Source organism: Onychostoma macrolepis, chromosome 15, assembly GCF_012432095.1.
Source record: "Onychostoma macrolepis isolate SWU-2019 chromosome 15, ASM1243209v1, whole genome shotgun sequence".
NCBI classification, from domain to species: Eukaryota; Metazoa; Chordata; class Actinopteri; order Cypriniformes; family Cyprinidae; genus Onychostoma; species Onychostoma macrolepis.
Window position 1 is genome coordinate 21112987 of NC_081169.1, and position 24070 is coordinate 21137056.

The window sequence follows — 24070 nt, forward strand, 5'->3', positions numbered from 1 at the left end:
TTGATCTCACATAACATCGCTTCATTGCAATTTGCTTGCCATTAAGATATCATTCTATTGTGAACAATACGAGCATGGCTATAATGTTCTCTTTATTATGGATATTTACATCTGTGGTGGCCCTAATGGTGTGGAAAGTGATGGTGGTGGAAAGTGGCTCCTGGAGAGTGACTGGGTTGCAGAGTTTAGCTCCAGCACACAAAGGTTTCTACTGATCCTGATGACCTTGATTAGCTGGTTCAGGTGTGTTTATGTTGGCCTAGAGTTATACTCTGCTGACAGGCCCTTACTGCAGGTGGAGAAATTCTTCATCCTTCCTCGAGTACCTGAAATCTGTATGGAGATGGAGCAGTAAGTAAGGCTGGAATACTATACAGTGTTCTGTCAGTGCATTCCAGTGCTGTGATGGAAACATGATCACACTAACAGTTTGATCTCAGTTTGTTTATATCTGACATGTAAATTGCAAAGACTATGGCATGAATGACAGTGACAAAATTACCGTGTAGTTCTTAACCTCTAAAACTTCACATTTAAGACAAAATGTACATCACAAAAGTACAGCTATTGACTTATCTTATAAATAAATAATTAAATAAATAAGGTGCAAATGATGTTGCTTCCGCTGGGAGCAGATGTTTCGTATACAGATATGTTTTAAACATATTTAATAGCTTGTTTGTTTTTTCTTTTTGACTTTGTTTTTTGAAATATAGTTTAGTTGAAATATAGCAAGTTTATAATTTTCAAAATATATATCAGACTCCAATGATGCAAATTTTGTGGATAAAACTCACAGTTACTCTAATTTAGTATGTTTACATCTAATACTATTTTGTTTTTGTTATTTCTTCTAATGTATGACTGCTGTATTAATTTACACACATACAGTGGATACATTCACTTTTGTTGGAATAAATAGGGGATTCATTGAAACTTTTATCCTTTTGAGTAAGGTTTCCTTCACGTCTTTTGTTCTTAAACAGTAAATGAGGGGGTTTATCATGGGTGGAAACAGACTATACAGCATGATAATGACCAATCGCAAATCAGTGCTGAAGTTGATACCAATGTTGCTAGACAAATAAATAAAACACCTGGGTAGAAAATAGAGAGCAATTATGATGAGCTGAGGACTGCAGGTGGAGAAAGTCTTCAGCCTTCCTTGAGTACTCGATATACGCAGAACTGCTACAATAATGGTGCAATAAGAGAAAACAATGAAGGCCAGAGGACTGAGCAACACAACCATAGCAAATGCAAAGGCTGGAACTCCGTACAGTGCCCTGTTGGTGCATGCAAGTGATGTGATAGAAATGTGATCACAGTAACAGTGTATAATTGTGTTTCCTGCACAGTAAGGCAGAGGGTAAGCCCTTATTGCCATCATTAAAGGGCACGCGTGTGTTAGCACCCATGCAGCCAGACAAAGACAGAAAATGTTTAACTTTGTGACTATATTAGGATATCTTAGGGGATTACAAATGGCTACATATCTATCATAGGCCATTATTGCCAGGATAACAGAACTGACTGAACCAAAATAGTGCACAAAATACATTTGAATGAAGCAACCAGTGAATGAAATACTACCTGCTTGGAACCAGTATCTAGCAATAATCTTTGGTAAGGTAGTGGTGCTGAATAATAAGTCACTTACAACCAGGTTTAAGATGATATAATACATAGGTTTATGAAGGCATTTTTCTAGAGTTAAAAGTGCTATAAAAATTCCATTCCCCACTAAGATGCACACATAGACAAAAAGCAGCAGAGCAGCCACTGCACCATAGTATTCTTGCTGAAGCCCAGGAAAACCAACGATATAAAAGTCCTTAACAAAGCTGATGTTTCCTGCTGACATCATGATCTGATGGCTGAATGAAAAAGATGAAAAATTAGAACAGTGTACAACATTTTACAATATTACAAAATTAATATACAACATTGGATCACAGAATCATAACAGCATTTTATCATTTAAAAAAAATACAATAAGGAACAAAAATGATCACATTATCTTCTAATCAAGTTTTTGAGTGAATTGGAAAAGTATCTGATTTGATCTCTATATCAGTAAAAGAATTTACTTACAATACACAGTACGTCTTTTTACGCTCTCCAAAAATATGTTAAAGTCAAATATATTTAAGGCACATCTTTTCCCTCTTAATAAGGCGGGGAATTTTGTGGTTGGTCGATGACACTGACCATATGCCTCTTGTGTTTCTTATAGGCTACTAACTAGTGATCAAAGGAATGAACTAACCTACCTATTTTTTTCTGCTTTTAGTATACTGAGACTGAATGTTATTTTAATGACAAAGGTGGCTTTTATAAACTCATGGCGAACGTTTAATTAAAAGTATAATCAATTAAATGCAGTTAATAAAACATTAAGTATGAAGTATTACATTTCTGCACAATTTCTGTATAATTTAAAAAAGATCTTGTTTGTTTTTGTTTTATGAGCTTGGCAATATGCTTCCTTTTAATTATACAAATGTTTCATTAAAAATGTAAATGTAAATAATGTTTTATTAAATTTGACATTTAAAAAATGTTTGGCTTTGGCAATTTTATACACGCTCCAAAATATAACAGACAATAGACACCTGGTATTCTGTGTGTTAAAAAGGGTTAGCTTTATTTTTAGCTTGAGTTGCATGTGTCAAGGTTATTTTCGTAAACGAAAACTGAAACTAAGACTAAAACTATTGGTCAAAAAACATTTTCGTAAACTGAAATAAAATTAAAATTTCTAAATAAATGAAAAACTAAAACTAAACGAAACTAACAACAGTAACTGAAAAACTAACGAAAATAAAATAATTAGTAAAAATAAATAATCGTGTTCATGATTTAATAAGCATTCTGTGCCAGAAAATCGGACCCGTGGTGGTTTAGGGAGAGTGGGTAAAATCTTTGCGTGGCAGGGGCAGCTGCCATTTAACCTGCCACCGCCAATTGCGCCTGCCAGTGGCAGCTGCCACCGCTATGTGCGCCTGCCACCGGACCTGCCACCGCCAATTGTGCCTGCCACCAAACCTGCCACCGCTATGTGCGCCTGCCACGTCCCCAGTAACCGCTTGCCTCGCGACCCGTCATCGCTATAGCAAACAGGTGGCGTGACGCTTAGATGCTGTGCGCTCCATTATGGTTTTAAAGGGAGGAATAATCTAGCCAATAGGTAAATAAATGTAGCACTGTTTGTATGTTTATAAGCATCAATCAGAGTGACGCTTAACTGTGGCAGGCTCCAGCCTGGTTTATACACGACGCGTCCGCAAGTTCGCTTGGGTGCGCGCGCCAAATATGACATCATCGCGGTGTTAGCAGAAGTTCGCTTTGGGTGAGCGCGACCTCATTTCGCATGGCGGTGTGCACGACATTTTTTGAGACTCGAGCGAACAGTTCGCGCGGCGCCGCAGTCAACATGAACAACTTATATTTTCTTTGTAATTTTTATAATAGTTTTAAAATAATTATTCAAATGCCTGTAGCATTGTAACTATAGCAAAGTATTCTATGCACCACAAAACAATGTCTGTAATAGGCCTATATTGTATTGAGAATAAAACAATATTTATCAACATTGCTCTTTTGAACTGTTATATCTTCTCATTTTATATAACATAACAAAGACATCACATGGGTTAATCTATGGCAAAGTATATTTTGCAGTCCCTAACCTTTATAGAAGTGTTACATTTGCAAAACACTGTAGGTTTCAACTTATATACATTATAACATTAATCTTGTATTTGAACAGTTACACCTACTTGAGCCTCAACGTGGCAATATTTTTGTCTAACTTGTACTCTAATAATGTGGACTAATTTGAAATGTTAGAATAAGAAATAAGACATCCTGTAAATTCCAACACTGTGGAATAACCCACATACCGTTAGCTATACTGCAATATGTAGAAATGTGTCTGCATTATGCACAGAAATGAAAGAGTGAACAAAAAGTTTGATGTAAAATTTTATTAAATCAACAAACAATAGTCCATCTTGAATGATCTGACGCAATTCCGGTAAAATTCCTACTTCTCTTCTACTTCCTGCGGATTTAAAGGACGATTTCGTTTGTGCGCCCCCTGTCGTTTCAAAGAACACCTCAACGGCGAACGCGTCAAGTATAAACGCCTCGTCCGTTTGGGGAGGTGCGCGCGCAGTCAGCGGAGGCTCGCGAAGCGGAGCCAGGCGCGAGTATAAGGCTCAGTCTGAATTAAGAAGCTGCGCAAAAATACTTACTGCAGATTTCTGAATGTTTACACTCCGATTGGTGCACATGAGCAAACAGACAGTGAAACTGTACATGTATTTACCTTTTTGTCACTGTACCTTATATTTTATTACTTTTTTAAAATCCATAATGGTGCGCGCGTCCCGCCTGCTCCGATTGATCTCCGTAAGGAAACAGAATGCAACCACAACTCTGCCTGCCCCATATGACACACCAGTCAGATCTCGGCACAGCTGCCAAAGAACATGTTACAGCGAAGGTGATATTTAGATGGTTACCCTGATAGCACACGTACATCTAGGAGACGTCTATTTGATATCTGCATTTACATCTGCAAGACATATTTTTTAGAGTGTTTGCTCATCTGCAATACGTCTATTGGACGTCTCCTTTAGATGTCAAATAGACATCTATTAGATGTCTTTAAGATGTTTATGATTTAGAATGTATGTAAAACTGACATCTTGCAGACGTCTGTCAGACGTTTGTAGACAGCAGATGCTTTCCAGATCAACAGATCCTTAACAGACATCTTGCAGACGTACGTGTGCTATCTGGGTAGTTCAACCAATCAAAAACGTCTGAAGGCTGGGGGTCGTCGGTGTTGTATTTGTTTGCGGGTGGGGGTGGGGTGGCCGGTTTCAAAGCAATAAACGTCCCGGGTTGAGGACAGCCCCCCAAAACCCGATGTAACTTGACTACTTTTAAAAGTAGTACTTTTTTTTTTGCATTTGTTTTAAATATAAGCCTGCATGTTGCGTTTGTCATTTTACAGCCTTGAATGTACGTATATAAACATAACCTTTACATCCATAACGGCGGATTGATGCATATAAACAAACAAACAGTGGTACATTTATTTACCTGTTCGCCACATAACTTAAGTTTTATTCCTCCCTTAAGCATAACGGCTCGCATCCCCAAAGCGTCGCGCCTGCCTCAACATCTCTCTCTGTTTACACTCTGATTGATGCTTATAAACAAACAAACAGTGCATTTCTACATTTATTTACCTATTTGCCAGATTATTACTCCCTTTAAAACCATAATGGAGCGCACAGCACCTAAGCATCACGACACCTGTTTGCTATAGCGGTGACGGTTGCGAGGCAAGCGGTGGCAGATCCGGTGGCAGGCGCACATAGCGGTGGCAGGTCCGGTGGTCTGGTGGCAGGCGCACATAGTGGTGGCAGGTCCGGTGGTCTGGTGGCAGGCGCACATAGCGGTGGCAGCTGCCCCTGGCAGGCGCAATTGGCGGTGGCAGGTCCGGTGGCAGGCGCACATAGCGGTGGCAGGTTTGGTGGCAGGCGCAAATAGCCGTGGCAGGTTTGGTGGCAGGCGCAATTGGCGGTGGCAGGCGCACATAGCGGTGGCAGCTGCCACTGGCAGGCGCAATTTGGCGGTGGCAGGTTAAATGGCAGCTGCCCCTGCCACGCAAAGATTTTACCCTTACTGGGTTTAGGGAAACAGATGGCGCTTCATGCACGTGAGCTGCGTCCTAAGCGGCTATTCACAGAGAATGCGTTCTTGCATTTAAAAAACAAGACGCCGGCTATGAAATGGGATATAATCTATATATATAGGCTACTATTTTTATGCCCCCATTTTTTTTTAAAGTGAAAGGATGAATGCCTTATAAACAGTGACATTTAAGACTTGCATTTAATTCACCCCAAAATGGGCCATTTGCACATTTTCACGTAAGTTCTGCTACTTCATGGAGTAAGGATAATTATGAAATTAATATTAGCCACAACAGAGGTGCAAATTTTGCAATACATAATTCAAATTTTAAAAATTAAATAGACCGCAGCAATTAACATTTTGTCAGAACCTCTAGTAAATTACAAGCTATTTGTTTAGTTGTCTACTGAGAATCATAGGAGAATATGATCTCTATTTGAAAAAAAAAAAAAAAAGAGATACATTTTTCCAGAATTGTACATATTCCTATGTTTGACTGACTGTTTCTCCCATGGCAGTGACGGGCAAATGTAATCCCTACCTCCCCCTCCCCCATACCATTTACAATTTTTATATATAGTGAAAAAAATCCATTATAAAACACTCGTGCTTTTAAGCCAAATACAAACTGAAACGACTCTCCGCAATCTCTGATCTCGGGTTTTCTCTGTATTAGAGCTGTTTTAAACTTGCTGTTTGAACGCGTTCGTTTACTGGATCCTTGGACTGAAAAGTTTACAGGAGTTTACCGGTTTAAAAAATATCTGATCGCAAAAACCTGGTCCTTTTGATTTTTCTTTTCATATTATAATGTACTGATTCAAATTAGAAATCAATAATTAATTATTATTTTGCCATCTTGTCTGGGGACAAAGCAGGCGCAATCATCAATCATATTTAAAGGGAAGCCAGCGCATCCTGACCGCATCACTGTCTTTACTGGGTGTTTTTAGGGAATATTTGCATTTATTCACAGACGATTTGATTAGCGAATCATGTGGTGGACTGTCATTATTTTGGCTAATGCGAGACACCACTGAATGCGCATCAGAGGGTATTTAGAAGTAGGTATAGGCTACGCAAAGCCGACTGATAAGCCTTATACCTGAATATACCCTGCACTACACCACTGAGACTGACGAAACCATACATCAACAGATTCTTAGCTTATTGACAAATATCTGATCTTGTAAGATGTTCTCCCTTTACACAGAGCACTGTCCCACTAAACATTAGACGTCTGACGGACGTGCAGATTATGTCTATATTGCCTCCGTCGGTCCAAGACCAATTCTGCACGTCTACACGACGTGCAAACTAGGTCCGCTATTTGGACGTCTAACCAAGACCCCATTTGGACGTCAATATGCAGTTCTACATTTGAACGTCGGACTAGGTAACTTTTTTTGGACGTCGAAGACATGTGCAGAAAATTGACATTATTAATGAATGTAATATTTATTTTATTTAAGACAAATATCAACATTGTTCTTATCAGCATGGTTAATGAATATCAATATAGGTTACCTGTGATGAAACATTATTTGTTATTTAAATATTTATTTATTGAGTACATGATGTCTAAAATGAGTTTAAGTTTGATGTAGAAAAGACGTCCACAAAGACCACATTTGGCCTACAATTAGCCCTTATACAGAGGTCCTGTGGACGTCAATACTGGACGTTCATTAGACGTTGGAAAAAAGACGTCATCTGGCGTCACAGTCTGCACCTTAAGGGGACCAAAATTGGACGTTCAAAAACGAAGTACAAAAGACGTTGTTTGGACGTGTCTTTGCTCACTGGGGTACTCGTGATCGCCAAATCGAAAGTGAAAGTGAAAGGTGCGAGCGCTCATTCAAAAGCATTTCAATTTCGCGCATGTTGATAGCGGCTCCCTGATGCGCGAAAATACAGTATTAGCACGTATTTGGGTGTGGGCGGTAAGAAAACGAAAAAGAAAAAATATATGAACCTCCATTGAATATCACAACAATTTTGTGATTGGCTGTTATGTATGGGGCCAGGGTGGGCCAAGCTTCTGACTGGGTGGGCCAGGCCTGTATAAAACACATCCAAAATGAGAGAAAGCGATAGCCGCGCTGTGTTTTCACCGCTGGCCGTGTTGTGTAAAAGGGGCTTTAGAAGAACTGGGATTGGTTGCGTTGCTCATCTGAAGCGCGTGCGAGCTGGAGTGGCTCGTCAAAGTAAAGTGCAAACATCATTTAAGTCACCATATCGCATTTATTTTTGAGTAGTATGAGGTTTCAAACCATTTTAGATTGTTTCTTCTTATTGTGTACGTTCATAGAGGGAGACGGGACATACAGTGTGCACCGCGGTGGCTCGTGTGTGCAAAAAATCCAACAAATTAATGCATTGAAAACACAGATGGACAAAAATAAAGTTTATAGAGTTTCAGCGACGATTGCAAAGAACATGCCTGCGTCCCAATGTGCACACTGTCCATGCTAAATTCTATGTGATATTAGTAATTTTTAATACTATTTAGGGCAGATAGGGTGCATAGTATGCACATTGGGACGCAGGGCATGTTTCCTCAAATCCAGCACTGGAGGGCCATTGATCTGCAGAATTTAGCTCCAGCCCTGATAAAAACTCAACTGCCTGATGATGTCTAGTAACTCTGAAAACCTTGATTAACTTGTTGTTTGTAAACTATTGACATATTAAACAAGATTACATCTTTAATGTGAATGAATATGAACAGGAATATGAATTAATAAATTGTATACATAAGAGTTAACTGTAAACTGCAAACATTCAACTTTGCTAAAATTAAATGTGTTGGTTTGGTCTACACTGGAAGTGTTCCATTAACTCTGTTAAACTATAATTACTAAAACTAAAACTGAAACTAAAATAAAAAAACTAAATAGAAATGTGTACACAAAATAAAAACTAAACTAAAACTAACAAAACCATTAATGAAACTAACTAAAACTAAACTGAAATTATAGGAAATTTGAAAACGATATTAAAATAAAAACTAATTAAAAAATTCAAAACTATAATATCCTTTGCATGTGTTTGCACATCAAGCATAATCAAGTCATGCTCAGGGGTAAATTTTCACTTGAAAACCGGATCATGGCAGAAACTAATTAACCTTGAGTATACTTTACACAGAATACATGGTAAAGTAAACCTGAATATTTACTTTAAGACAATATTACTTTTAGAGTGATTGGTGTAAAGAAAACAGATAAATAATCCCAGTATACTCCACTGACAGCAGGCCACTTGACAGTGAGTCACAGTTCTAACATTTATTTTAATAATCTCCCCACTGGGATTATTTGGAAGTCTCTGGAATTATACCACAAATTGATTAATCATTTAATAATTTAGCACAGTTGGGGGAAGTTACACTGCCCAGGACAGTATCTCTAAGGCACATTAATTAATAACCTATGATAATTAACTTTTACTTAGGTGACAGTAAACGAAGCAGGATTTCCATGCATGGTTTCCCCTACTTGCATCAGACGGTCATCAAAGGCCATCAGTGACATTTTGCTTTAACAGCATTACAAGCCTCAGTCATTCTGTCTGTTTCCCCAGGTTTTTTTGTCTATGTTGATTATCATTGAGCAGTTTCTCTCTGGGCCTTTACTTTGTAGTTGCTAGGTGATATTCATTGAAATTAATTGTAAACATCATAATAACAACCGTTTTGTTGTTGATGAACAGTAAGTAACATGCAAACAGCTGCCATAAAAAGTGTCTTTTCCCCAGAGTCTTAATTTTCTACTTCTTGTTCTTTGTCCCTGAAGAGGCAGGCCTCCTTCATGATCACTGAGTGACATTTTGTTTATCAAACATTATTTTGTTTCTATGTTCTATGTCAGCTCATTAACAGGTGAAGTTTGAAAAACAAAAATTGAACCTGGAGCAAAAACACTTTCAATCGATGATGCAATTCTTTCTTCACATTAATTCTTAATTCGTTTGCAATGTGGGCAAATGTGCATAGGGCCCAGAGGCTTAGAGGGCCCTGCAATGATGCCACGACAACTTGATCTTGAATGCTATTGTGGATCTGTTGTGCAAGCAGTGGTTATCCTTATGACACAGTAAAAAAATATATATATATATATATATATATAATTTAGGCAGTAGGGGACTAGCTGAATAGCACTGCATGATATTGTTAATGAATCATGACATTTGGAGGACTGTTGTTGTTATTCCTACAATCTCCCAGAAACTGACCCAGCTCAATGCCATTGTGTTATTGCTAAATATTCCCTTATTCATGTATCAGTTTATCAAGTGAAACTGATACGTTGATGTGCTACCTTTAGAGAGGTTGGCCCTAAATAAATATGAAACAAAAATTAAGAAGTTAAGATTCACATGTGTAGACATTATTTATCAATAAACAGGATTAAATTAAGAGAGCTGCATTGCTAAATTTAAAGGAATCGTGTATTACTTTGTCTCTGTCACCCTCTTCTGGATATGTTTGGGCTGTACAACAGATTAGCAGGTTATCTGTATTACTTAGAGGCCTTTTGACACCCAAGTTTGTGGTGGGCCTTTTTTTGAATTACAGAATTTTCAACTGAGTCTATTCTGAGAATTTAATAATTAAAATACAACTAAATTTTTTTTAAAATATATAGATGTTTTGTTGAACATGTTTTCACTGGTCTGTAACTTGTAACTGTCATTCCAATCTTTACAGTTTCGGGATGCTGCTGACCTTAACTCTTACAGCCACATAAGAAGTGCAGAAACTATTTATATGACACCACCTTACTGAGCAGCACCAAATTCAATATAAGGTTCATGAATATGATGCCATGGTACAGTACAGCAGTGTTTAATACAATGATCACACAGATTTGTTCTCATATCCAAACTCTCTCTACAGAGTTGATTCCTCGAAAATATTATTATTACATCAAATACCTTATATATTGCTACACCAACACACAATAAGAGTCTTAATTCTTAACTATTCCATATGGATTGTAATGATAGTATCTTGAGATATCTAATTCATATCTATATGAATTGTTTTTATTCATTCACCCATGAAAGGTAAGTTATTTAATATCTGGAGAAAAGAAACACATAATGCATATCTACTGCAATTAATCCAAATAAGGAATAAGAAAATTACTGTATTCTGATGCTGACTTTTATTATTGAAGATGAATAAATCGTTAATGATTGATATTTTTCTACTACTGTAAATGTTATATATATATATATATATATATATATATATATATATATATATATATATGTGTGTATTTGTTGTGAAACTTTTAGCAAGACTTGCATCATCTTTGATTGAAGGATTAAGAGTGTTTACATCTAAGAATGACTCTGTCAAACTTAAGTTGCTAATTAGCAGCACTCATAATAGATGACTAACTATGTGTCAACACACAGGAGACCATGTACACACAGCTCTGACACCTCAGAGAATCCCGTCTCCCATCACCTTGAGTACTGTAGATCAAAACATAATTAAAAAGTTTTGTTTAGAAGGGCAGTGACTTTGTGACCTTACAAAAGAAAAAATACTTTATTAACACTTTTTATTTTTAGCTTGTTATATCTTTTGGCATAATAGGTAGCCTATAATAGTTGCATAGTAAAACTGGAGAAAGTTAACACCAGTGCATAGGCTACTGTACACACACCCCTCTCTTCGTTCCTCCCTTCAAGATGAAACTCTTAAAGATATTTTTTTTTCCTCTATCATCAACAAATAATCAAATGTCTTTCTAACTTAGTTTGCTAACCGTAAATACACACCTCTACAGTAGTTTTTGTTTGTTTTCTGACAGCTGTTAAAAAAAAAAAAACATTTATAGAATAATTATTAATTCTTATTTGATTTGGAGATCTCTGTTTATGTTTCTGATCTTCACAATTATAGTAATTACTTAATGTCAGTCAGGATGGCAAAGTCAATGCGTAGTTATCAAAATTTAAAATAGAGTAACGAGATAGGCCTACATAGCCTACCTGAATATATTCAATTGTTTTTTGCTACCATTTATGTGATCACAGAGCTTACGTCCATATGGCTTTTAGTCCCAAAGTGTGTACATTTAGTGAAATATCGATTGTATTTACACGATTACTTCATAAATAAAAGCGGTTATCAAAATTATTTCAAATACAGGAACTGATCACTCACAGACAACTTGCTGCAGATCCATCAATCAAACTGCGAGCTCATAATTCCCCTTTTCTGATGATGACATGCGGACATCACAAATTAAAAGTTCCTTAAAACAGACTCAAGAGTGTTACATGTTTTAAAAGCTTTTTAATTCAAATTCAATACACTGGAACGATCTATAGTATGTTCTTAATAATACAGTGGCCTTTTTCATGTGTGCTTTGCTCACAATTAATTATTCTTTACAAACATCAGATGTGTCCAAGCCTCTGTGTTAATTCAACGTGTTAGAACTAGCAATGACAACTTTGGCTGTCTCTGAGAAGTTACTGAATTGGAGTAACAATGAGGTAGCATAGTTATGTGATGTTAATACAATACAACATATTAAAGGGTTACTCCACCCCAAAATGAAAATTTTGGCATTAATCTCTTACCCTATGTCGTTCCAAACCCGTAAAAGCTTCGACACAGAACAGCATATGCAGTTTGCATCCAGCGAACTCTCCAAAATGGCGCTACGGTGACGCAGATGAGACGAATTGTTACATACAAAAATTATTCTTGTCGCTTCATAAAGTTCAGATTGAACCACTGATGGCAGATGGACTATTCTGACTATGCCTTTCATACTTTTCTGGTAGGGCTGCACGATATATTGCATGCGATATTTAATGTGCATCTTGTCAATAAAGCAGGTTCTGTAATCTGCGGTAAATTTCCATCACGTGCGTGATTTCACATGGAGCAGCATTTACTACACAGCTGTGTAACAGTTGATGGTATGAATATGATGACTGATTACTATTCTAAAATGTGTCAGCTCCCTATATTATAATTTAACAGCATGTTGCATGGTTTTAGTGGCACTTCATAATTATTTACATATCTTGAGAAATGTAGAGTAATTAAAAATGCATTATTCTTAAAGAGTCTGAATGGGTGAGAATTTAATTTCTGGTGCAAATATTATGACAACAATACTGATTTATCTGTTTAGCAGAAGTCAATGAAAATCAAACACATGTCAGTTGCTTTCCTATTAATTACTAATAATTTAGTTTTGATCAATGTAGAAAGTTTTGTGTGAGTGTTTTCAAACTTCTGAGCAAGAGTTGCATCATCTTTGATTGAAAGTGTTTTTGCTCCAGGGTAACTTCTTTGTTTGTCACACCTCACCTGATAATGAGCTGCTTAGAGGCACAGACACTTGTAGAAACAAAATAATGTTTGATAAACAAAATGTCACTCAGTGATCTTGAAGGAGGCCTGCCTCTTCGGGGACCAAGAACAACAAGTAGAAAATTAGGACTCTGGGGAAAAGACACTTTTTATGGCAGCTGTTTGCATGTTACTTACTGTTCATCAGCAAAAAAAATAATTGCTTTTATGATGTTTACAATTAATTTCATTGAATGTCACCTAGCAATTACACAGTAAAGGTCCAGAGAGATACTGCTCAATGATAATCAACATAGACAAAAAAAAACCTGACACGAAGACTTAGGCCTGTTATAGCAAGATGTCATTAATGGCCTGCTTGACAGGTGATCCATGACCAATGACCACCTGATGCAACCATGCAAGAAAATCCTACTTTGTCTACTGCTAAGCAGAAGTTAATTATTATAGGTCATTAATTCAAATGCCCTAGAGATGTGCTAAATTATTAAAAGATAAATCAATTTGTGGTATAATTGGCCTAGAGACTTCCAAATAATCCCAGTGGAGAGATTATTAAGATAAATGTTAACACTGTGAATCACTGTCATGTGGCCTGCTGTCTGTGGAGTATGTGGAATTACACATACCAATTTTCTTAAAACCAATCCCTCTAATAACACAAACTGTCTATACTTTATCGCATATTCTACATAAAGTGTATACATATTTGTTTCCTTCATCCAATTTTCAAGTTTTAACTTCTCACTCTAAGCATGTCTTAAATATAAGCCTAATGTACAAACACATGCAGCAAAGCCAAAAAAAAAAAGTAAGTGACAGAGCCATGTGATCTAAATCTGTAGACATTTCAATGACATGTGTATACTTAAAAGAAGTGTTATAGTGCCAAGCCCTACATAAAACTAAACTAATTAAATTAAAAGAACACACATTATACAGAAACTTCATACTTCATATGTAACGTTTTGTTAATTGCATTTAATAGATTATATTTTCAATAAACATTGCAATGGGTTTGTTAAAGCTGTTTTATGCATGTTTGGATTTTTTTTTTGCATTTACATAGTTTTGACCAAGCATCACCAGCTTGTGGTGTTGCTTGGTCAGTGTTTTGAAAATGGTGTTTTCAGCTAATTATTTTTTTCTGAATTAGCACAAATTCAGGAGAAGGATACACCTGATGCATTGTTCATAACAGGCAGAATGAAGGACACGAAACAAAGAGTGCTTCTCAAAGAAGGCTGCATCATAGTGAGGATGTATCCTTACTAGTCCAGGCCTTATTCAGTGCTAGAGTCCTGCTCAGGATTAAATGCTAGTCGTATTTGTTTTAGCCCCATGATCTTGTCAAAAATACTATTTAAATTATATTTTAAGGAATTCTTTATATTAAAAATCTATATATTTAATTAATTTCTATTAATGCAATATATGTAATGACAATTGTCTGTGATCTCCCAGTGGTTTACATTACGCACAGTTTAGCTTTATGCAATTCATTTACAACAAAACAACAGAAGACTGCGGTGGCCAAGAGAGCACAATGCGCTGCAAATGGAAAAAATAAAAATAAAAAGGAAAAAACCCCCCCATGAAAATAGAAAAATAAAACACCTGGAAAAAATAAAATAAAAATACATCTTCATCGATTTGACAGCACACCAGATCCAGAAATGTGCTGCAAATGATATTCACGAGTTAACTCTTACCTATAATAGTAAAGATTATGCGTATTTGGCATGCTGTCCAGGGGGAGGGCTCAGAGCTCAGTAATCACTCCCGAGCCCAGGGTACTCCCCCTGTCCGGGGAGAGGGGTCAGAGCTTGGCATTTAGCCCGGACCCAGAGCGTTCCCCCCAAAGATGCAATAACATGCAACTGCTGGACAGCAGCCAGAGAGGTGCGTTGATAACCCCCCAAAATTTGCAGAGCTTAAGATTGGAGGGGTGCTGGACATCACTTGGAGTAACGGTACTGCTGTGGCCTTCGAGAAGAGAGTTTGGCTCCTGCGGGAGTGAACACTGCTGCGGCATCTGAAAAGAAAAGTGGCTTCTGCAGAAGCTGCGGCAGCACCTGAAAAGATTAAATGGCTTCTGCAGGGAACTGCTGCGGCATCTGAAAAGTAGAGATGAGAGGGAAATACAGATAGAGCTGCGGCCATGGGAAAAATATAGATAGAGCTCCTGTGGGAGCAGACACTGCTGCGGCAGTGGGAAAATACAGAGCTCCTGCGGGAGCAGACACTGCTGCGGCAGTGGGGACATACAGACAGAGCTCCTGCGGGAGTAGACACTGCTGCGGCAGTGGGAAAATACAGAGCTCCTGCGGGAGCAAACACTGCTGCGGCAGTGGGAAAATACAGATAGAGCTCCTGCAGGAGCGGACACTGCTGCGGCAGTGGAAAATACAGAGAGCTCCTGCGGGAGCAGACACTGCTGCGGCAGTGGGAAAATACAGAGCTCCTGCGGGAGCAGACACTGCTGCGGCAGTGGGAACATACAGATAAAGCTCCTGCGGGAGCAGACAATGCTGCGGCAGTGGGGAAATATAGATAAGGCTCCTACGGGAGCGGGGTGCTGCTGGGATAGATGGAGTGGGGATGGGCCATTGTGGGTGGGTTGGGTGATGTTAAGAGGGGTTGGCTATGGGGGGGTCTGAAGTTTGGGTTACCGGGGATACAGTCGTTAAAGGGGTTGACCGATTAGAGTTCGGTGGGCCTCCTTGATATGGGAGCGGTCCGATCGAATGTAGCTCTTGAAAGCTTCTGACGACCAGCGACCGAGAGCTTGTATCTGCTGCTGGGAGAGGCCTTTTTGAGCCGCTGTGGTTGCTGCACCTATTCTGAATGAATGGCTGGAAAAGTTTTCGGCTGGGGTACCAGATAGGAGCAAAACTGACTTAAGGTGTTTTTGGAACCAGAAACGAGTGACGGGGCGGTTGGAGTCGCCTGTAAAAAGGGGGTCGGATGGGAGTTTGGACTGTGATTTCCTGAGCTGGAGGAAGGCTTGCTCGGGAACGGGGAATTATGTGGTGATGAGAGATCGATTATGAGGCGTTTTTTACCTGAAAATTTTCTGGTAGCTACGCCGATGGGGCTGACTTGGAAAACGTTAAAGGGAGGAACGGAAAAGGGGCCGATCATGAAGTTTGCGTCTATTTCTTTTTTGATTAGGGTATCGACTGTTTCGGGTTCGGTGAGAGCGGCCTGGAGATTGGGGCAGATGAGGCTTTGGGTGGAGAGATTTCCGACGCCGGGGTGGAAACTGTGTGAGAGACCTGTTATTACATAATCGATGAAATGGGGGTCTGGGTGATGAAACAGTTCTGCAGACAAACGAGAAATATTTACAGGGGTCGATAAATATTTTTTATCATTTTTATTTGCAGCTTTTTGCACTGGACATATCGAGCGGGCGTGAGCACCGCCACAAAAATTACAAACATGCATAAACCGGCAGTGTTGTCTTGAGCATCTGCCAGAATTGAAACTGTTGCAGACCTGGCTGCCGAAGGAAGATGGCCGGTGGCGAAATGAGGTAGGGGGAGGTGGGTTGGGTGAGACGTTTGGAATGCGTGGCACATAGCTGGTGGATTTGGGCTGGGATGGTTCTGGGCAGTGGGGAATGGATGGATTGATGAAGGGGCATATGATGGTGGAGTGGGAAATTGATCGGCAGACCGCACATGCAATGTTACGGCAGCCTAAAAATACTCTGTTGTGGAGTTCAGTGTCCAGGGCTCCCCAGTAATGACACTGATTTCATTGGGCCACTCGGATGGCGCATTTAGCGGCGAATAATTTGTGGTACATTGTAAAGTGGGAGCCTCCGTATGATAATGCGAGCTCGGCGATTATCGCAAGATAGTCACAGAGCTCGCGTCTCCTGTGGGGAAACGCAGTGCAGATGACTTCTGTGTAACGGTTGAAAGCGATCGTGAATTCAGTGAATGACAAAATAGGTGACGGGTTGTTAGCGGTGTTTTTTAAAGTGACAGAAAATTCGCTGCAGTCGATTTGGCGAAATTGGTGACAAAAGGGAAAAAAGGTCTATATCCATACCTGACAAGATCTGTGATCTGATGGAGTTGGCTACAGGGACTGGTTCCAGTGCGAGCGCATTCGGAGGGATGGGTAGGAGTGTGGCGGAAGAAAGCGAAAATGAACCTCGAGCAGAGGGAGGGGGAAAGGTAGCCCCTGGAGCCGCTAGCTGAGGCATGCTTGGGCTTGGGAAATCTCGGTGAGTGGAGGAAAGGGAGGGGAAGAGAGGGGGAATGGCGGGTGCCGGGGCTTGCGCTGTTAGCGGCGGCATACTTGAAAGTAAAAAATACTTTATTAATTTTACTGTCCTTTTATTATAATAAAACCATGGTTAATTTTCATTTTGTTGGGGTTATTTTGACATTGTTGGGGTTCTCACGTTGTGGTCTGTGCTACTTACAACATGTTTCTTTTTTTGGTTGTGTTGTGAGTATTTGCAGCTCATTTCTGTTTTTGCAGTGTGTTTTTGTATTTAGGTGTGTTGCGAGTATTTGATGATTTGCGAGAAACTGATGAAGATGTTTTCGGAATTTGCTGGTGCTTTTTCTATTTGCATGTGTTTTCTTAAGTTGCAGTGTATTGAGCTCTCTCTGCCACCGTAGAAAACATATGCCTTCATCTCCAAAATCTTTTTGCAGTACAAAAGAAATTGGATGAGCTCAGTGCCGATTTATTTTCAGCGAATTGTAAATTGTAATGTGTGCAAAGCATTGTGGATGATTGAAGGACGCAAAGGATACACCTGATGCTTCCTTCCAAACAGGCCGAATGAAGGATGTGAAATGAGGACTGCCTACTAAGGCCCTGTCCCAAATGGCACACTTCATGTGCACTTGCAATCTTGCAGACTTGCAATGGCCACTGCATACACATGTCCGTTAAGTCCATGAGACCATAGAATGTCCCATGCATCATTTTTGCTTTCAGAAGTGTGGCCACGAGCGCCTCATTTGCAGCCACTATGTGCCCTCTATGCACACTTCTGCAGATCTCACATCAGTGCAGACTTCTACACGTCGGTCAAAGCGGCTGTTACGGAGCCAACGAGATGAGAGACATGCGGATCCATGTGCGAGCTTTATTTACAAAGGCGTGGTTAAGAAACAAGCAAGGGTCAAACAATGGCAAACAAGTATATCACAGGCAAGGCAAAGAGTCATCCAAAACGGGCATGAATCAGTCGACAGCGAACAATATCCAAAGGGGCTAGACAAGAGAGGTAATCCGGAAACGTAAGCAATAATCCAGGCAGGGAAAAACACAATCCGAAACAGGCAAGGCAAGGCAAGACTAGGAAAACTACAAAAAGGCTCTGTAAGGTAGCTAAAGCTAGGGCAGCGATAAGTGCATACAATACTTGGCAGTGAAAGAGAGAAAGTCCATGGCTTATGTAAGGTGTGTGATTGGCTGCACCTGAGTGCGTGTAACAAGTGCAATGGATTGTGGGTTTAGAGTGCCATTTGGGACAGGGCCTAAGGATTCTTCAAATGGAGACAAGCTTCAAAAGAGCTTAATGACATGGCAGCCAAGATATGCAGATTAGAACAAAAATGCCTGCCCACTGCTCTGGGTGTGTGTTCATGGTGTGTGTATGTGTGTTCACTGCTCACTGCTGTGTGTGTGTGCACTTGGATGAGTTAAATGCAGAGCACAAATTCCAAGTACCCTTACGAAAAAGAAGTTTATTCAAGTGTGCTATTAGTATACTTCTTTTAAACTAAAATAGGAAAGTATACTGTTAGTCTACTTTTTACGTACTTCTCAGAAATTGACTATGTACTTCTAAGAAATATACTTAAAATGACATTTAAGTATACTTGACTTATACTTAGAAAAAGTCTAAATATATTTGAGCTATACTTGTGCTCCGAGAATCCATGTTTTCATTGTTATATGGTAGGGGGCACTATACATATCTTCTGTACAGAATTTCCAAAAAAAACACAATTGAAGAAACCAAAACTTGCTTCCACATGTTAAAACAGCATCAAAACTGTGTAACATTATGGAATAAAATGTCGACCAATGAAGAGGTAATAACGACTGTAAAGCTTGGGGTGTTGATCGACTCCATCTACATTTTGATTATCATTCTGAATCCAATTCATAGTCTTTTTTCAGCTTTTTGTTAAAAATGTTGTTTATTTGTTTATTTTTCTTTATCTCCCACATTCAATTGTTTAAAAAAAGAAAGCATGAAACTTTTTTTTTTTCAAGCAGATACCCTGTTCTTTCTTTTGATGTATATTCAGATATTCGTACAACAAAATACATACAAATTAATACCTAAATAGGGACATAGTTGTATGCTTGAAGTATGATGTAAAGTTCGCTTAAAGAAAATTTGCAGTATAAAATTACTAAACTAGTAGCTTACTGAGACTATACATCAAAGTGTACTAAAAATGCTACTACAAGTATTTAATTAGTAAACTATCAGTATACCTATAAGTTCACTTTTAGTATAGTTGCAGTACAAGCTAAAACATTGATGTAAATTAGTTGTGTACTCAAAGTTTACTACTGTTATACTTAAGTGTACTTTTATATACTAGAAAGTGGGCCAATTTAGTCCCAATGAGTATTGAAATAGTACACTTACAAGTATACTACTAGTACACTGATATTTGTATACTTAAAAATATATATTTCATTATCTTCTTATACTATTATTACAATTACACATTTATATAATGCATATCTACTGCAGCTAATCTATAAGGAATAAGAAAATTACTGTATTCTGATGCTCCAAAATACTATTATATATTGTATAATATATAATATGGAATTCTCCAATATAACATTTCTGTGTATTCAGTGTATCATGTATTCAGACCAAGTATTCAGGTCTCTGTGTTCATTCAGTTAATAACTATATTGAGTCAACATATTACCTTAAAACGAATAATGAGCAGTCTACTTGCTTACATATGTGCTTGTAACTTAACCACATGCTTTTTTTTTTTGAGTAAATTTAAACAAGCAAAGTAAACAAACTGTGACTGAGTGAAATGTACTTGAGTATTGTAGGGTAAACTTAAAATAATTAAGTAGAAATTACTCATCAAACTCTACCTGGCCACCTTAAATTTACTTATTTCCTTTACTAATTTTAGATAACTTAGTTAAGTAGATTTTACTTATTTCTGTATTTAAATTTTACTTTAAACTTGCAAAGTAAATTTAAGTAAATTTAACTTCTTATTTTTTTCAGTGTGGGAAAATCCTGTCTCCCATTACCTGGAGTACTGTAGATCAAAACACAGGTAATTAAAAAGTTGTTTAGAAGGGCAGTGACTTTGTAACCTTACAAAAAAAACTGCTGACCTTTACTCTTACAGCCACATAAGAAGTGCAGAAACTGTTTATATGACACCTCTTTACTAAGCAGAACCAAATTCAATATAAGGTTCATGAATACAGGTGCATCTCAATAAATTAGAATGTCGTGAAAAAGTTCATTTTTCTTGTAACTTATTTCAAAAAGTGAAACTTTCATATATTTTAGATTCATTACATGTAAAGTAAAACATTTTTTAAAAAAAAGTGTTTTAATTTTGAGGATTAGAGCTTACAGCTCATGAAAATCAAAAATCAGTATCTCAAAATATTAGAATATTTACATTTGAGTTTCAATTAATGACCATCCCTACAGTATAAATTCCGGGTATCTCTTGTTCTTTGAAACCACAATAATGGGGAAGACTGCTGACTTGGCAATGGTCCAGAAGACGATCATTGATGCCCTCCATAAAGAGGGTAAGTCACAGAGGGTCATTACTGAAAGGTGTGGCTGTTTACAGAGTGCTGTATCAAAGCATATTAAATGCAAAGTTGACTGGAAGGAAGAATTTGGGTAGGAAAAGGTGCACAAGCAACAGGGATGACCACAAGCTTGAGAATACAGTCAAGCAAAGCTGATTCAAACATTTGGGAGAGCTTCACAAGGAGTGGACTGAAGCTGGAGTCAATGAGTGCATCAAGAGTCACCACGCTCAGACGTCTTCAGGAAAAGGGCTACCAAGCCACTTCTAAACCAGAGACAGCGTCAGAAGCATCTTACCTGGGCTGTGGAGAAAAAGAACTGGATTGTTGCTCAGTGGTCCAAAGTCCTCTTTTCAGATAAAAGTAAATTTTGCATTTCATTTGGAAATCAAGGTCCCAGAGTCTGGAGGAAGAGTGGAGAGGCACAGAATCCATGTTGCTTGAAGTCCAGTGTGAAGTTTCCACAGTCAGTGATGATTTGGGCTGCCATGTCATCTGCTGGTGTTGGTCCACTGTGTTTTATGAAGTCCACAGTCGACGCAGCCATCTACCAGGAAATTTTAGAGCACTTCATGCTTCCTTCTGTTGACAAGCTTTATGGAGATGCTGATTTAATTTTCCAGCAGGACTTGGCACCTGCCCACACTGCCAAAGGTACCAAAAGCTGGTTCAATGACCATGGTGTTACTGTGCTTGATTGGCCAGCAAACTCGCCTGATCTGAACCCCATAGAGAACCTATGGGGTATTGTCAAGAGGAAGATGAGAGACACCAGACCCAAAAATGCAGATGACCTGAAGGTCACTGTCAAAGAAACCTGGGCTTCCATGCCACCTCAGCAGTGCCACAAACTGATCACCTCAATGCCACGCCGAATTGAGGCAGTAATTAAAGCAAAAGGAGCCCCTACCAAGTATTGAGTACATATACAGTAAATGAACATACTTTCCAGGGGCCGGTTGCACCAGCTAGACGTAAAAAAGCTGGGTGTAAGCCCTACGCTGGGCTTTGCAACGTCCAGCTTTACGATAAATATTTACACCTGTTGCACCAACTAAAACTACGATCGGGCGCAGCTAAGCCCGGTGTAGACGATGCGCGTCCACGCTGACACATTCTCCCACAGTTATAGATATAGCTGAGACGGCGTTCACGCTGCAATGGCAACAACTACTAATATAGAACTGAATTGCTCAAGACATCATAACAAGTGAAGCCACCGTGCCATGATTTCATTGAGTAAACATTTTCTAACAAGTCCGCATTTTTATATAGTCTCCCTGCACGTTCCCATGACAGATTTCTTTAAACAAACATTAAAAATGAAGGCGGCAGGTTAAGTAAAATATAATGAATGCAATACAAGGCTTCTTTCTAGTTATTTTTTTTCTAGCTGACAATCGAGGTTATATGCACAATGCATGTCTTTCCTGAGGTAGCCAAATGTGACCTTACGTGACGTCTTTCTGTGGCTGGAAAACCACATTTATAGTTTGTATTTTGTGATAAAACTGACAGAGTTTGAAAGCTGATACTTTTATCTCTAATTAAAAACAACAAAGCACAAACTTACTGTCATTATTGAATGGTAGGCACGCTACAATGCAATTAAAGACGTGAAATATTTCCAAGCATACTGTCCTTCCAAGCAAGATGTGGAATGGTAGGCTACATTTCTTTTAATAATCCCAGATCATATGTAATATTTTACTGTATAATTACAAGATGTACATTTTTTTTTTTATTAGTTCAATTACTGTCGACAGAGTGTTATAGTCAACACCGAGCTCCGCGACTGATATCACTTATCCTGCCTGAAAAGACCATAAACATTGCAGTTCACGTCTGCAGTAATAATTAACTAACAGACATGAATCCTACAAACTAATAATGTCCGAGCAAATCATGAGTTTTCACTTTACACCTACCTCTGACTAGGCGTAAGATTTAGTGTCAGACGTAGCACTACGCCGAGATGGTGCAACGGGTATAAATTCTACGCATGACTTAATGCGCATTTTACGTCCAGCCTAGCCTTACGACCGGGTGTACGTCCAGCTGGTGCAACCGGCCCCAGAAGGCCAACAATTCACTAAAAATGTTTTTTTTTTATTGGTCTTATGAAGTATTCTAATTTGTTGAATTGGTGGGTTTTTGTTAAATGTGAGCCTAAATCATCACAATTAAAAGAACCAAAGACTTAAACTACTTCAGTGTGTGTGCATTGAATTTATTTAATACACAAGTTTCACAATTAGAGTTGAATTACTGAAATAAATGAACTTTTCCACGACTTTCTAATTTATTGAGATGCACCTGTATGATGCTTGACAGTACAGTAGTGTTTAATACAATGATCACACAGATATGTTCTCATATCCAGACTCTCTCTCTACAGTCGAATCCTCCAAAATATTATTGATGCATCTAATGCCTTATATATTGGTACACCACAACACACAATAAGAGTCTTTATTCTTAACCATTCCATGTGGATAAGATAATGAAATGTCTTAGATATTTCATTATCTTCTTATACTATTATTACAACTTTTATTATTAAAGAAGATTAAATCATTAATGACTGATATATTTTCTACTACTGTAAAAAAAAAAAATAATAATAATAATAATAATAATTCTGTATTTGTTGTAAAACTTTTAGCAAGAGTTGCATCATCTTTGATTGAAAGATAAAGAGTGTTTATGTCTCAGAATAATGCTGTTTCTCAAACTTCAGTTGTTAATTAGCAGCACTCATAATAGATTACTAATTATGTTTCGATGCAGGAGACCATGTACAAACGTTGCGTTGTTATCGAAATTTCAAATAAAATAACGATACCTGAACATATTAAATTGTTTTGCTATTCAAAAGGAAGACCGCAATGGTTTAGAGTGACATTTGGGACAGGGCCTAAGACTAGCTTCAACAGAGCTTGAACTTAATATAGTCACAAGGCTGAATATTTTCTGTCTTTGTCTGGCTGCATGGCTGCTAACACATGCGAGCCCTTTGATGATAACAATAAGAGCTTACCCTCTCCCTTACTGTGCAAGAAGCATCTCGGTTACGCATGTAACCCTCATTCCCTGAAGAAGGGAACAAAGATGTTACATCAATGACCAACGAAATTGGGGATCTTGCTAGAGCAATCTAGAGATCTAATTTGAGTGTAAACTAAACGAGCCAAT

At 38.4% G+C, this 24070-nt stretch overlaps 1 protein-coding gene across 2 annotated transcripts; it reads right to left on the reverse strand.

The window, feature by feature from the left end:
* LOC131554063 (olfactory receptor 2AT4-like) lies at positions 1-24000 on the reverse strand. 2 transcript variants are annotated; one of them, XM_058799115.1, is made up of 3 exons: positions 23916-24000; positions 1098-1877; positions 1-333 (listed from the first exon to the last, which is right to left on the reverse strand). In XM_058799115.1, the coding sequence occupies exons 2-3, from the start codon at positions 1865-1867 to the stop codon at positions 309-311; spliced, it is 795 nt and encodes a 264-aa protein (XP_058655098.1). In that variant the 5' UTR covers positions 1868-1877; positions 23916-24000; the 3' UTR covers positions 1-308. The 2 variants fall into 2 exon arrangements, with proteins under 2 accessions (XP_058655098.1, XP_058655097.1); XM_058799114.1 differs by lacking the exon at positions 1-333 and having other exon boundaries at positions 878-1877.
* Between the last annotated feature and the right edge of the window lie 70 nt (positions 24001-24070).

Coding starts and splice junctions, on each gene's coding strand:
- LOC131554063 (XM_058799114.1), bottom strand. CDS start 1,867: ATGATGTCAGCAGGAAACATCAGCTTTGTTAAGGACTTTTATATCGTT.